Genomic DNA, 16,342 nt, shown 5'->3' with positions numbered 1-16,342 from the left:
TTTTCGTAGAAAAAGAAAAAGAAAAACGAAGAGAAAAGGAAGAAGAAGAAGAAGAAGAAGAAGAAGAAATATACTAGTTTGTAATGTATACAGATTTAATTTACACATGCTTCGCTTTTATCTTTAAAAATATTTGAGGATTCAAAATGTGTGTGATTTGTTCTTTACAGAGATTGATAAAAAAGAAGAAGGAAAAGAAAACGGAAATATTAAACCTGAAATAAGATCATCCTAATGTTTCGTTTATTATAATTTTGCGATAGTTGTCGATCGACGTAAAATTTAACAAAGAAATGATAAATAATTTTCTTCTTTTTTTTTTTTAACTATTATAGAGTTATTATATTATTGAATGTAACAGGAAGAGTAATCCTTGTTTAAAAGGTGTCCATATTATACCGTAGTATCATGTGTATGTACATATGTAAGATATATACATACACATACATATACATACATATATACATATATGCAAAAGTACCGTAAAAAGCCGCAGGATAATCCGAGAGAATTGGAAAGGCTTTTAGTAGGGTGAAATCTACTCACCGCCATGTCCTCGCTCCTGTAAGCTGTGAGGGTCTGTTCGTCCTGCAGGAGCACGCAATAACAAGGTTCCCAACATGCCTCGCCTGCGGACTCTCCGGCACAGCACTCGGCCTCTGAGCATCAGAACAAAAAAAGAAGAACATCCTTTTACAAATCTTTCTTTTCTATCCTCACTTACATTTTTCAGTAATATCCCTAAAAATTCTAGATTTGAAATTTCTCCTTCAAGCAACCAACCAACTAACCAACCAACCAACCAACCAACCCTCGTCTCCCTTCCTATTAAAGAAATACCAGGAAATTTTGAAATATTTTTAATTATCCATTTCGAATCTAAAATTTAATTTCATCGATCGATAATAAATTCGACGCGATATTTATCTTCGTATATATTTTTTGTAATGAATAAAATTACCGTAATAAAAATGTCACCATTGAAATTCCATAGGGAAATTTTGAAACGTCGGATATTCTTATCGAAACAAAATATAAATAAGAGATCTATCTACCAAAGAAATTGTTTGTTTGAAAATTTCTAGAGAAATCGGGAGAAGTCAGATCGACAAAATTATCGATCACGATTTGATCTAGAAGAAAAGTTTCTTTCGTTATTCAGACGTAGTTGTTTTATTCGGGTAATATTTAAAAACGAAACAAGTTCATTATTCCTAAAGAGTCCATAGAAAAAAATAAAGAAATAAAATACAAATCCATTGTACGATATATCGAGAAAGTCCACTAAGAATCCTTTTATTTCTCTTTCCTTTCTTTTAAATAACAATTAAAAGTAACACGTATGAATGAATGAAAAGTGAGACAAGAGAAAGAAGTATCAGTGTGTGAATATGTGTATGTGTATGTCAAAGAGAAAGAGAAAGAGAATGAGTGAATGAGTGACCAACTAGAACAGGTGAGAGGTCCTCGAGCATCTTTCGTTCTTAAGAAGAGACCACGGAGAGTCATCCTCCTCCTTGAATAAAAGAGAGACAGAGACAGAGAGAGAGAGACAGAGACAGAGAGAGAGAGAGAGAGAGAGAGAGAGAGAGAGAGAGAGAGAGAGAGAGAAGATAGAAGAAAAAAGAGAAAAAAAACACACGAAAAAGAACAGAAAAAGGAAAGAAAAAAAAAAAAAAAGAAATTTAACCGCGAACGAGAGGCGAGTCGCGCGTGTTTCTATCTCAAGGCAAGATTATTTCTGCGGTCCTCATTAGACGCATGCTGGACCAAGCTAGTTCATTACCGGTGATCTTATCTCGGACTTGTTCTTTCACGACCCTTGTCTCCATCGTCCACCGTTCTCTATCTCTATTTCTATCTCTATCTCTATCTCTATCTCTATCTCTATCTCTTTCTTTCTTATTCACGTACTACTCTTCTTTCCATTCTTCTTTCTCTCTTTTTTTCTCTCCTAGTTTTACTCTACTTTTTTTTTTTTTGATTCTTTACGGAAGAAAAGCTACGTCATTGTACGTCGTACTACTTCATTCCTCCCTCTTTCGCTTTTTGTTAATTAATATGCGCGATGTACACCCTAAAGCACGTGCCTCCGCTAAAACACCGATATCTTTATTCATGTAACAAGTATTTCATTTCATTGCTTTTTTTTTCTTCTTTTTTCTTTTTTTTTCTTTTTACATAACGTTTCTTTTCTCTCTCTCTCTCTCTTTTTTCTCTACTCCAGCACCAACGTCGCTCATTCACCCACGATCAACGCGTCAGTCAATGAATTTGCTCGAATTAAAATTTCTAATTCGAAATTTATTCATGCAATTTGAAATTTGATTGTCAAACGACAGGTGTTGTAACAAATGAGCGAGAGTATACGATCGGATTATCGTTGAATTTATTTTAATATATAATGAAATTGTATTATTCGTTTTAAAGGATTATACGGATTTCGATTTGAATTGATAAATTAAAGTCAAGTCGAGTATAGTCAAGCGTAATTAAAATTAAATTGAATTCATCTCGAATCGCTCGACTTATACCTTGGTATTTTTGTTTTTCGCGATTGATTCTTTTTTTTTTTTTCTATTCGTTTTTCTTCTAACGACGTTAAGATAATGTGTTGGAAAAAGATGAAGGATTTCGTAACAGAAAATAACAAATTATCTACAATTATTTCTTCATGATTTCTACATTAATAATTACTTAATAATAACTGCATATAATCCACACTTTTTTACAAATTTAAAAAAGAAACAATATTCCAATCACGCATTAATAGTTTAACGAGAGAGGAAAAAAGAAGAAGTCCTTGCAAACTTTTAAAATTTCGTGCCAATTCAAAAGAAGAAAAAAAGAAAAAAAAAGAGAAAGAAAAAAAAAAGACAACATTACAAGTAACTTTCTCGCTAAAATTTCATAATAACAAAATTGATGAGGATGCTTGATCGTTACATTCTTACATATCTCTCCTATTTCAACAATCACGTATTATTATTCCATACTTACTCATAAAATATCTAATATATTTTCTATGTTACTCTAAACGAGGAAAAAAAAAAAAGAAACTCAAAGATAAGAAATCAAAAATAAGGTCACGCGTACTACGATCGTTAACGAGGAGAGAAAAAGCTGGAAAGGGGGGAGGGGAGTTAAGAAAAAGAAAAAAAATGGAGAAAGAAAAAAAGAAAAAAAAGAAAAAAAAAAGAAAGATAAAGATAGCGTGTACAATTCTCATTTGAAAAGTTCGTCGAATCAATTATCGACTGGCCGGAAGAAGTTTATGAACTCTTAACGTTTTGCGTTGATCAGCCACGGTGGTTGGTTCTCGTGCTATTGAAAAGATCCTCGTTGCTTCTCTCTCTCTTTCTCTCTCTATTTATCTATCTATCTATCTCTCTCTTTTTTTCTTTCTTTCTTTCTTTCTTTCTAACGTTCGACGGAAAGTCTTTCGAGCTTCGCACAAAGGTGTCTATCTGCTTCTGAAAGGATCTTTCTTTCTCCTCCGTCATTTCTTCTTCTTTTTCTTCTTCTTCTTTTCCCTCCAATCTTCTCCCTACCCCTCCTATACTCTCCCCATACCCTACCCTTTTCACCATCTTTCACAGCCGATTCGATATCAAATCACTTCGCTTCGCGGATCGTAATAGTCTTGTGAAAAGTTTGCTTCATAGTTCACGGTCGAGAGACTACAATGAGAGGACTCAGAGAAAATTATTACAGAGAAATTCAGACGATAGAAAATGTATTAAGTTTATCATATGTTCTTGTTGTTGTTGTTGTCGTTGGTCGTTGGTTATTGTTGTTCTTTTTTATTTTCTTTATTATCGTATTACTACATAGTAGATAAATTATATATCTTGGTATATACTTAAAGGTACTTTCGAACGTGATTTTAATATTTCCAAGTATGACATATGTTTAGAGTGAATTGCAATTGATTCATAAGAAAGAGCAATATGTACCACGTAATATAAATAAATTACATGTGTGTATATATATATATATATGTATGTATGTATGTATGTATATAGATGTAAATGGTTCTAAAAAAAATTACGATGAAAATATTAATAACAATGAATCATGAAAAAATAGTTATGTTTGTATCATTTTTCTATGGAACTAAGTAATAAATAAATTATGTATAATATAAATAATAAAGATTCTTATATCTCATGATTGAAATATATTCATGCATGACATAATATGTCCATAGTAAATTGCAATAAATCATGAGAGAGGAGCATTAGTGAACGTATTTGAAAAGGCTGGTTAGTAAATCTCGTCTCGTCGAAATCTCGAGTAAACTGTACGCTAACGGGAAAACAATTTCCGGATTTTAATGAAGTTTCATCGGACGACGACGTTCGTTTCGAATAATTAATCCCTCTCCCTCTTTCTCTCCCTTTCTCTCTCTCTCTCTCCCCCTCTTTTCTCTCTCTCTCTTTATTCCATCTTCTCTTTTTAAATATTCTCTAAATCTTGATCTAATATCCTATAGAAACGGTAAATCGTCGATCAATAGAAAATTTATCTTCTCAAAATTATTATCGATTACAAAAAAAAAAAAAATTAACAATTTCTAAAAGATTTCTAAAGATTTTTAAAGAGAAGAATCCATTAAATAAATAATAAATAATATATATATATTATAAAAAAAAAATATTGTGGAAAATAAGAAAAATAAACTTAAAGTAAAGTTAAGAGAGAAAAGAGAAGACGAAATAAAAAAAGAAATAAATAAAAAAAGACTCGGCACTTTTGCCGTGACTAAAAGTGACCTATGTATTCGACTGCATTTGACATTTCCATTAAAAAAGAAGCTTGCACAGCTTGCATCTACAACGAAGATACCTACGCAAAATAAATTGCCGAGGACAATGCGACTTTTCTCTCTGATCGAAATCAAAACAATGGAGCTAGATTGGAATTACTCTTCCGTTCGAATCATCTAAATCGTGACCACGTCAAAATCTAAATACATTGGTACGTTCGTACGTACGAAGAAAATGTTTTAACACGTTCTCAAAACGTTTAATAGATTTCTTGAAAGAATGAAAGAAAAAGAAAAGAAAAGAGATCATATTATTTTGTACATTAAAAAAAAATCGAAACAATAAATTATCTATGTTTTTTTTTATCTACAAAAGTATAATTAAGATCTATTGTAAAAATTATAATCTCTTTTATCTTGTCTACGAAAAAAAAAAATAAGTTTATAACTAATACACTAAATATATGATTCATGTAACAACAAGTGAATATAATTATTTTACACACCTACTTGAAAGATCTTCGAGTAGGTTTTATTTCCAATTAGATAGATGAAGATGAATATGAAATTAGATGGTAGTATTCAATAAGAGAGAAAGGAACAAAATAAATAAATAAATAATAATATACCACGATCGTGCTTTTAGATCGATGATAAAAAGACGTAAATTAACTATGACCTCTTTCTCTCTCTTCCTCTCTCTCTCTCTCGTTCTATTTCTTTCTTTCGTAATTAACTCTTAACCGTGCTCTTACCGAGAATAGTACGAAATTGAAAATGTAGGTCGGTGCTTTTAAACGAGTGTATATTGTTAGATCCTGGACTAACAGGATATTCGTGGATAAGAATAAAAAAAAAAGAGAGAGAAAGGAAAAAGAAAAGAGAAAGAAAAACGGAAGAAATGAGTAAAAGAGAGAGAGAGAGAGAGAGAGAAAAGCGAGACGTGAGATTGTCATTAATGGCATCCATGGAGATATCCAAAAATACGATCGCAAAGAGCGAAGCCAGATGGGTCAGAGAACCTCGTGATAATATTTATCTACAGTCGACGAACCGTGGATCGATTTATAAGTATACGCCGAGTTCTCGAACGATTCGACCCAAGAAAGAGATCGTATAACGCGAATCTTCTATTATTAAGTAACCACTAATTCGCGTGTAATAAAAAAAAAAAAAAGGAAAAGAAAATGTGAGATCGATTATTTTCGTTCTTCAAAAAGATCCGAACGATTTCTAGAGAATTCTAAACGATTTCTTTCTTTTTACTTCTTTATTTCTTTTCCCTTCCTTTTTCATCGTGATAAAAAGAAAAGAAGAAAGAAAAAGAGGGGAAAAAAGAAAAATACTCACGTCCCACGTTTGATCCATTTTCCGATAACGAATGAGAATTAATACGTTTTGAATGAAATAGAAATGATTACGAAGAAAAAAATTAATCATCCGCAGATAAGATCGAAGCTGATTCAATTAATTATCTTCCACATTCGTAATAGATAAATAATCTCTGTGAAATATCTTTATAGGGATATAAAGAACGAATTTCTCTTCTTTCTTTCTTCTTTTCGTTTTGGAAAAGAAGGGAAGAAAATAGAAAAGTAATAATAAAATTAAATGATAAAAAAGGTAATACTAATAAAAACAATAATAAAACGCACACACGAAAAGATCGAACTACTTGTTCGGGTAAACATTATAAAAGTTATTATCGTAATAAGTATTATCTCATGCAAAAAGCATTTTGTTCCGAGTTGTACAAAGATGATTTTTTATATCTATTCACAGAGATAAAGAGTTTCACATGTTGGAGGAAACATACTTCCAGGAAATCGAAGATAAAATACGATATATTATAGATCGACCGATCGATCGATTATTCGCCTGAATGAATATATATATATATATATATATATATATATATATATACTTAATTAACCAACCACTGATCTGTTTCAATATGATCGTATTAAAACGTGCAGTTATATATCGTTTGTTAGCTCGAAATCGTAAATAAGACGAAGAATTAGTTGGGGAACGCGAGTACCGTTGCTAACATTCCAGTTAGATTCTAACGACGTCCTATTCGATTCGATTCGATTCGATTCGATTCGATTCGATTCGATTCGACTCGATTCGATTCGATTCGATTCGAGTCGAGTCGAGTCGAGTCGAGTCAAGTCGTGAAAGAAACCAAGCCGTTTACGCGTAACGCCAAGGCAATACGAAAGAGAGTAATGGATTGAGAAAGGAGGACGAGAGAGAAGGAAAGAAAGATAGATAGATAGAGATAGAGAGAGAGAGAAAGATGTAACGTGACTCGTTTACCTACATCGAAGCGAGAGATCGATCTCTATTCGAACCTACTATCATGTACATATATACGTATGTATATATGTACCTATGTATGTCCATTGAAAATAGTTAAATTCAAATTCCAATTGAAATTCTTCTTCAATTTCTCTTTCTTTATTTTCTAAAAAAAAAAGAAGAAAGAAAAAAGAATTAAGTGAATTATTTATCAGAAATCAATCAAGTTATTTATCAGATAGGCCGATAAATATCGAACTCGCGTAATGTCTATTATTACGAATAATTATATCTAAGATAAACATGGCTAATATTTTTTTTATCGAACGATCTTACATATTATATTATATCGTATACTATTATGCTATATGCAAAATGCCAAAAAACATAATTCTACTACACTGTATCGTTTGCATCGACAAATATGTGAGAATTCACGTGCTAATTAATAGTAGTCGTTTTTTTTATTTATTTATTTATTTTTTTTTTTAATTATTTTTTATGCATGTATCCATAAAATACTGAAAATACCTTACGTTGCTTATTGGCGAACGCAATATTAAAACACACTCACCAACAACTAAAATATACATATACATATATTGATAAGAAATAAAAGTATCATGACGTAAGCAACGAATCGTAGAAAAAAATCTGATCGTCTATTTACGTTGGTCCTTTATAAATATTTGATACGATTTGAGCGATCGGACACGTTCCAATTAAAAAGAAAAAGCAAAAAGAAGAAACGAAGAGAAACGAAGGATAAAAAAAGATCCTATTTTTTTTCCATCCCATATCTCTCTCTCTCTCTCCCTCTCTATTTATCGATCTATTTCCTTCCTAAATTTTATATAACACTATACAAATAATTTTCTTTTGCAGTCGCTATTTATTCAATCAGTAATTCTAAACTATTAATAACTATTTTAAATAAATAATCAGTATTTATAATAAAATATACGTGTAGTAAATATACGTAAGTAAAAATACGTGATATAAACTATACAATCGAAAAACGATCGCAAACGCTTAATCATATATATCGTATATACCAAAATATCAAAATATTTCTATCTACTGATCATTTATTCCACGAAATAATTAATAAATAATATCAAATAAATTTATATACATTTATATACCATCGAATAAATAAATATGATTTTTTACTTGCGACGGGTTACATATCTATTTCTCTCTCTCTCCCTCTGTCAGGAGCACACGAGCGCGTGCGCGATTTTCTTCGATGATAATTTTTAACCGGCACATCTTCCTACGAGTTAAGAGTTGCAATGCCAAAATCCAAAGAAATAAATCACGAGGACGACAGGAGGACGTCCTTCGAGCAAAGAATACGCCGAGCCGTAGCACAGTCGCCATTGTATGTTAATGCCGATCGTCCTGTGTCGTTGTCTCTCTCTCTCTCTCTCTCTCTCTCTCTCTCTCTCTCTCTCTCTCTCTCTCTCTCTCTTTCTCTCGCTCTGTTTCTCTTTCTGTCTTTTTTTCTTAACATATAATACAATAATAATATTAATAATAAACAACGCGACAATAACAATACACAATAACAGTGAAATAAAATTTATCGATCCTCTGTATATTCCTTCTCTTTTTTTCTTTTTTATTATAGATATCCAAGAGACATTAAACTCGTTCAAAAAATGAAAATGTATTTCACGTTTTCATTCGAATCGTAGAGAAAATCACATATTTTACATTTTTATTCGAATTTCACCAAAATTGCGCATTTTACATTTTTATTCGGATAGTAATTATTAGAGCGATATCAAATCTCTAAAGGAACTGTTCTTTCGCTACTTACTACTTAATTATAAAATTTGTAAAATTAATAAAGCGGAATTTTCCTGTTGAATTATTCGTTCAATTGACTGAACGAGGTTTGTAAAAGAGGGAGGAAAAACAAAAGAAAAGAAAAGAAAAAGAAAGTGAGGATCATTGACGATCATTGTAATAAACGCCATAATATATAACATCTGAAATCGTATTGAAAAGACGCATAATAATGACTTCGTAAAAAACGTACGTCTAATTTTTTTTTTTTTTTTTTTTTTTCTAAGAAACATTTTTCTGAACAAGATGAATTATTTTCCTTTTCTTTCCCACCTCTACCTTTTTTTTTAAAGTAAAATGTTTTCGGTGAACGCACATTTCCATATATTTAAAATTTTAAATTCTTTTTCTTTTTCTTTTTGGTATGGTCCGCGTTAATTTAACAAAACTTTTATATTTTTTTCGAATTAAGTTTCACACGACTTTTCTTTTTTTACCTGTACTTTCCTTTCGACACATCCACCGTGTGGAAAGGGAGCAAGAAAAAGATGGTGAAAGAGAGAAAGATTCAAATGTACATATATATATATATATATATATATATATATATATAATTGAAAATAAAAATCTAATAAAAGTATATTCGAGGAATGTTTACAAAATTAAAAATAGCTATGATAATAAATATATATATATATATATATATATATATATATATATAACGTAAAGTATGAAATTTATAATCGCTAAAAAAAGAGAGCGAACGAGAGTGATAGAGAAACACAGAGAGAGAAAGAGAGAGAAAGAAAAAAAAAAGAGAGAAAAAAAAAAAGCTTAAAGCTTACCAGCACAATAATGGAGGAGAATATGAAGCATGCCAGCATGAATACGCGAGTCGCACCAGGAAGCAGCGTCGACCTGTGGCTCGAAGAGAGAAAGGTCGAGGCCCTCCATGTCGCTCTCGCCGCAGGAATCGCTCAAAGTCTCTGCTCCACCTCCGCCTCCGCTACCACCTCCACCTCCACCTCCACCTCCACCTCCGGACAACTCCTCGTTGCTACCGATTTCATCCGACAGCTTTTCGCCGGCGCCTCTGCGACGCCTCGGCGTCAGCGCCATCTCGTACTCTCTTCGAAATATATTCGAAAACTTTCCCTTTTCTTTTTTTTTCTTTTTCTTTTCTTCTTATTTCCTTGTTTCTCCTTTCCCCTATTCTTCTTGTTTTTTATTTTATTTTATTTTTTTTTTTTTATTATTTTGTTTACAGAAACTACGACGCGAAGAGGATTACCCTCTTTGTTACTCCTCTTCTTAATCGATATCTCGTTACGTTCACATAACTTTTTGTTTTAATTTTTTTCGTTCGTTTTTCTTTTTCTTCTTCTTCTTCTTCTTCTTCTTTTCTTCTTTCTTTTCTATCTCCTTTTTTCTTTTCTCATTAATTTCATTTACGTTTTCTTCTCGATTTTTCGGCCATGTTTGTTTGATTAGTTTGGTCGATTCATTTCTTTTTTCATCGAATTTGTACGGTGTCGATACGATCGATGAATTGTTATTACATCATTTTACTCTTCCCAGAGTCTTTTAGTTTTCTTTTTACGATTCCGTGCTTTTTTTTTTCTTTTTCTTGTTCAAGAGTAATACTCGGCACACGTACGTATATCTGTTATTGAATTAAGCTTCGGACATCTCATTCGTTATCTTTTTGTTTCTCCTTCCTATCGATTCGTACGATATATCAAATCGTTAAGGCGTCGATCCGATCATCCATTGATTGTCTCATTAAATCATATTATTCTTTCCAAAGTTTCTCTTCCGTTTTTTTTTCTTTTTCAAAAGCAACACTTCGTCACACACGAACACTTGTTATTGAACGAAACTTCGAATGAATTTCAGCCATCTTTTCTTTTATCGATTCGTACGATATTTCAAAAATCGTGATGATAACGACGACGATGAAGAAGACGATGATTATTTATTAAAACATTTTATTCCTTTCCGAAGTTCTGTTCTTTTTCCATTTCTCAATAGTAACACTCGATAAGAAACATCCACGTTGCCGCGCACACAAACGAATGAACATACATACATACGCACGTACGCGCGTGCGCGTACGTACGCAGACACATCTATTATTAGACTAAAATACCGATTGCCGATGCCTAAGGCCAGAAAGTTAACTAGGAAAAAGAAATAGAGAGAACAGGTAAAATACGTAAATACATATCGTCGTGGATTGCGTTCGAAAAAAAAAAGAAACAATAACAATAACGATACTAATAAAAAAAGATGAAAAGAAAGAAGAAAACGAGAAAAAGGAGAAATGAAGAAAAGATGATATAAAATAAAAAAGAGAAAAGAAAAATGCGTGTTAAGGTTCGTTTTATGCGAGATATTCCCAACCGTATGTAAAGAGGAATGAGATAACGTTGTTCCCGTACCGGTCTCGGTACGAAACCAGGGTGCACTTTCAATTAGGGATTTTAATTAACGAACTTCCTAAACTAGCCAACACCAACGTTCGTTCCCTCGTTCGTTCCCTCGTTCGTTCGTTCGTTCGTTCGTTCGATCGTTCGTTCTACTAACAGAGCCGCGCATTGTTTCGATAAACCGCGCTAGCTTCGTCGTTGCGGAACACGATAGCTTCCTAGTGACTTTTAACTCTCTGCTTTTAATGGAAATTCTCGAAAGGTTGACTTCGCTCTTCATGACTAAAGAGAGAGGGAAAGAGAGAGAGAGAGAATTCATTTGTCGCTACATTTATTCTCATTTTTATTGCACGCGCTGTTAATTTGTTTTTTTTTTAATCTTATTGTTGTTGTTGTTGTTATTATTATTATTATTATTATTGTTATTATTATTATTATTGTCGTTTTCTCAATTAACTTTTACTTTAATTTCCATTTGTAATAATTTATTGTAATTTAACAAGTCTGTTTAAAAAATATTATTACATCTACGATAATACATTCTATATATAAATATATATATATACAGACACACACATACACACATACACCTATATAACTATAAATGTTAATATAGTGTTACGTCTAATAGGATCAAAAAAAATGTTACAAGTTGACCAATAACATTTTTAACACTGTACTAGAAAGTAAAATCGCATAAGTGAATATTACATGACATTAGAAAGTAACTTCTTACGTGTCGATAGTCAACCATCCGATTTTGAAATCGGTTAAAGAAGAAAGAAAGAGAGAGAGAGAGAAAGAGTGATAGGAGAGAAACAGAAAGAGAAGAAATAGATAGATAGATAAAATGTAACTCGTTTAAAGGCAGGTGGAACAAAGCGAGCTTGGACACTTAATGGCGCAATCATGTAAATGGATCTATCTTGTGTGAAACTCAAAGAGCCGTCCTTAATTAAGCTCGCTTGTAATTAATTGGCCGTTCGTTATCCGTACCTCGTGCGGACACGACGAAGAAGAAACCCTTGACCTTAGCAACGATCCTCCACCAACAACATCTAAACGATATTGCTACTTTTCTCGTTAAATCATTCTCAACGTGATTAGGAATAACGTAGAGAGATCGTTAATATCTATCTATTTATTTGTCCATTTAATTTATGCAACATTAAACGATACTATCGAGAATAAAAATTAATCTGATAATAAAATCGTACTGATAACTAATTTGAGATATTCCTTAATTTATCTATTACATATTACATGGTATTCACGATTAATTCAATTACGATATCTTGCGGTGAAATTTGATAGAACAATGTTTAATCTAATTAATTGTAAAAGACGTAAAACGATCTTATCGGCACTTTTGATCTATTCGATCGGATAAATAATTTTCAAGTGATTAACCCAATTACGGTAGGTATGATTAAGCTTGACTACAGAATAACGATCAACTAATTTACGGTCTGAATAATCGTCGCAAATTAACGATGTATATAATATTAAAGGTCATTAACGATCTTGGAATATTCTAAATATTGATCTCGTCGGCTGCATAAATAATTCTCACGCGGTTAACCCAATTGTGGTAGTTATGATTCAGCTTGATTATAGTGTAACGAGCAATTAATATTCGGTCTAATTAATCGTCGTTATTAACGACATATATAATATTAAAAATCATTAACGATCATAGAAAATTCTTCATTTTGATATCTCCGAAATGCATATATAATTTTCACATTTTTAACCCAAATATAAAATAACGATCCAATAACGTATTCCAATAATATCCATATTCCAATTAATCGTCGCTAATTAACGATGTAGACAATATTAAAAGTACTTAACGATCATGGCAGATATTAAATTTTGATCTCTTCGACTTCGGATAGATGGATAGACTTTCAAGATGTGATTAACCCAATTACGGTGCACGGTGTGATGCAACTTGTGCGGCGTTATAAGAGACTAGCACTCTTCAAAGAGTGCTAGGTAATACCGTGTCTATCCTATACGCGTGCGAAGATCAAGATCACACTCCATGGGATCACGTTCTGAAGATTACAGCACGTGAACTGGTTTTGCGAATATACCTAAGGAAACGTTACGTGTATCTCATACTTACATATATATATATATATATATTCCTACATATAAATATATACCTATATATAAATATATATATGTGTGTGTGTATATATACGCACAGACACTTATATATAGGAATGTATGTAACAGATGAACAAATATAAATGCGTGTACAAGTATAAATGTGTATAGAATCGTGCGTGTATATATATATATATATATGTATGTATGTATGTATGTATATATCTCAGGAACGTCTTTACGAGTAAGAGAAAGACGAGAAAGATATCTGGAGAACGGCAAAGAAGGAAGAGATGGAAAAGGACCCGCAGAGAGAGGTCGTTCGCATCGAACTTCGATGTTGGTGGCTGGCGAACGTGTAATCGTTTCGTGACTATAGACTGGAATTCGTTGCCTCTCGCTCTTTCTCTCTCTCTCTTTCTTTCTTTCTTTTTATTTCACGTTTTCTACTCGCTCCTTCTTTCTCTCTCTTTTCTCGATGGCCATCAAAATGGAAAGATAACTATCGATTCGATAAAAAGAAAGAAACAGAGGAAGAAAAAAATACGTCCTCCCCATCGAAGGAAAAAGAAAAAAAAAAAAAAGATACAACCGTTTGCTGAATAACAAATACTTTAACTCTACTTATATATTCAAGAATAACATTAAGGAGTTATATATCTGTCGCAAAAAGAAAAAAAAAAAAGAAGAAAAAAAGAAAGAAAAAATTATATTATACATTCTTCTAACTTCTAAATATGTTAATGGTTCCAATATAAATATATATGTATATACGAACACACACACACATATATATATATGTAGTTGAAAACCAAAGAGAGAAATGAAATTGAACATTTTCTGTTCCGATTATTACCATAAGAAAACCTGCCTATTTCTAAGACAGCCATCAGAGTGAAGAAAGAAAGAGAAAGAAAGAATGAACGAACGAACGAACGAGAAAGAGAGAGTGAGAGAGTTAGAGAGAGGAAAGATCCAAAGTAAGTACCTACTACTTAAGAAGAAACTGCGGTCCCTCGTAAACATCGGATGAAAGACGCCTGGGAATTCGCCAAGGGTAATAAGGATACCAGGTGTTCAGGAATGGATATTGATAACAAATCTCTCCAAGGACTCGCTAACAGGAAAGATTATCTTAACTTTTTGTTTACACTTATCTATAACGTTGATACTTGTATAAGTATGTATGTATGTATTTCTAATGATTATTATTTTCTTTGTTAATATTTCATTTGTAAATACACACGCATATAACTATCCACGATTTACGCTGTTCGATGATAAATTATTAAACAGAAAAATTCTCTCTCGGACGAGTTTAAAACGATCGATCGATCCTTCTTTTTTTCTTTGTTTCGCAATGTTTTTTTCTTTCTCTTTTTTTTCTTAATCGGCTGATTCGGCTTCTTTTCCTGATTGAAAAAAAAAAAAAAAAAGAATTTCGTTGGAGGCTTCTAGTTTAATAGGAAGAATAAAAGGAAGAAAGAAAAAGAAGAAAAAAGAAAAACCCTGTAAAAGTATGGAAAAAATTGGTAATCGATTAATTAAAATCGTCTGAAAATTTTCGCACTTCCCCTTTTCCCACGCATATATCGAAGATATGAAAATACACACACGCACACGCATATACACACATATATATACACATACATCATATAATTAATTTTAATCGCTCTTCTTTAAATATCCCTTAGAGACTTCAAATACATCGATATGGATATATTTTTAAAAGCGATTAATACGATCTACATAATCGACGTCTAATTTCCAACAATTTTATCTCCAACAGTTCCTCCAATTACTCTTCTAATTATTATAATTCGTAACGATCTAAACGGATAAAAAAAAAAAGCAAAACTAATATATATGTATCAAATCGATCGGGAATATCTCGTCGAGAGAACGACTTATCGTGCAACTTAAGGTAAAAGAGAGGAAGAGAGTGAAAGAGAGTGAGAAAGATACAGATTTAAAGAGAAAGAGAAAAATATAGAGACAGACAGACAGACAGACAGACAGACAGACAGACAGACAGACAGACAGACAGACAGACAGAGAGATAGAGAAACAGATCGTCCTTCTTTTACCACTTAGAAGATTTACCTTTATGGATACCAGTCGTTTCGCGACAGGAATCGAGCAAAAAAGATTCAAGATAATCCTTCAAATATTTAAAACGCAAAAGAGAGAAAAAGAGAGAGAGAGAGAGAAAGAAAGAGAAAGAAAGAGTTACAGAAAGAGAGAAAGAGAGAGAGAAAGAAAAAGAGAGAGAGAGAGAGAAAGAAAAAGAGAGAGAGAGACGAAACTCTGGGTTAAATCTTCTTAGTATATCCTCTTCTTTTCCTCTTTTCCTCTCTCTCACTCTCTCTCTCTCTCTCTCTCTCTCTCTCTCTCTCTCTTTTTCTCTTTATCTCTCTTTGAAACGTCGCAGCAGACATACAAGCGAGAGATAAACATCCGAGGAGAGGAAAGTCTCAGCTCGAAGAAGAAGAAGAGGAGGAGGAGGAGGAGGAGGAGGAGGAGGAAGAGGAGGAGGAGGAGGAGGAGGAGGACTTTCGACCTCGAGCCGGTCTACTAGCACGCGAGAAAGAAGACATACCGTCACGTTTCGGCGGTCCTCTCGAATATCGAAACGAGTTTTCGATCTTTTTCGCACTTCACTTCTAATGGATAGAGACAGAGATTCACGAACGGCATTCTTTCTTAACGCTAAAACCATATAAATTGGATATCAATTGGAGGTTATAATAAATAATGTAGATTGTTATGATCATAATCTCGCGTTACAATGTTCGTCGTAGAATCTTCTTTCTATTTCTTCTTTCTTGAATATTATTACGTAGTAAATTGTACGTGTTTTTGTGCGTTAGTGTATGTGTGTGTGTGTATGTTTAATTGTTACGTCGCACGATCGCAAGAGGTTATAGAACTT

At 32.5% G+C, this 16,342-nt stretch overlaps 1 protein-coding gene across 7 annotated transcripts in view; it reads right to left on the bottom strand.

Moving 5' to 3' along the window:
- The window catches only part of LOC127066622 (ras GTPase-activating protein raskol), a 113,869-nt gene that overhangs the window by 96,923 nt on the left and 604 nt on the right, over positions 1 to 16,342 (bottom strand). For all 7 annotated transcript variants that reach the window (XM_051000514.1, XM_051000516.1, XM_051000517.1 and 4 more), the window contains 2 exons: positions 9,712 to 11,046; positions 547 to 659 (listed from right to left, as the gene is read on the bottom strand). In XM_051000514.1, the coding sequence (XP_050856471.1) occupies positions 547 to 659; positions 9,712 to 9,985 (387 nt within the window). In that variant the 5' untranslated portion in view covers positions 9,986 to 11,046. Of the gene's footprint in view, positions 1 to 546; positions 660 to 9,711; positions 11,047 to 16,342 lie in introns of those variants that run through there.

Source organism: Vespula vulgaris, chromosome 10 (assembly GCF_905475345.1).
Source record: "Vespula vulgaris chromosome 10, iyVesVulg1.1, whole genome shotgun sequence".
NCBI lineage: Eukaryota > Metazoa > Arthropoda > Insecta > Hymenoptera > Vespidae > Vespula > Vespula vulgaris.
Note: the sequence above shows the minus strand (reverse complement) of the source record. Positions and strands in the feature narration are given on the sequence as shown.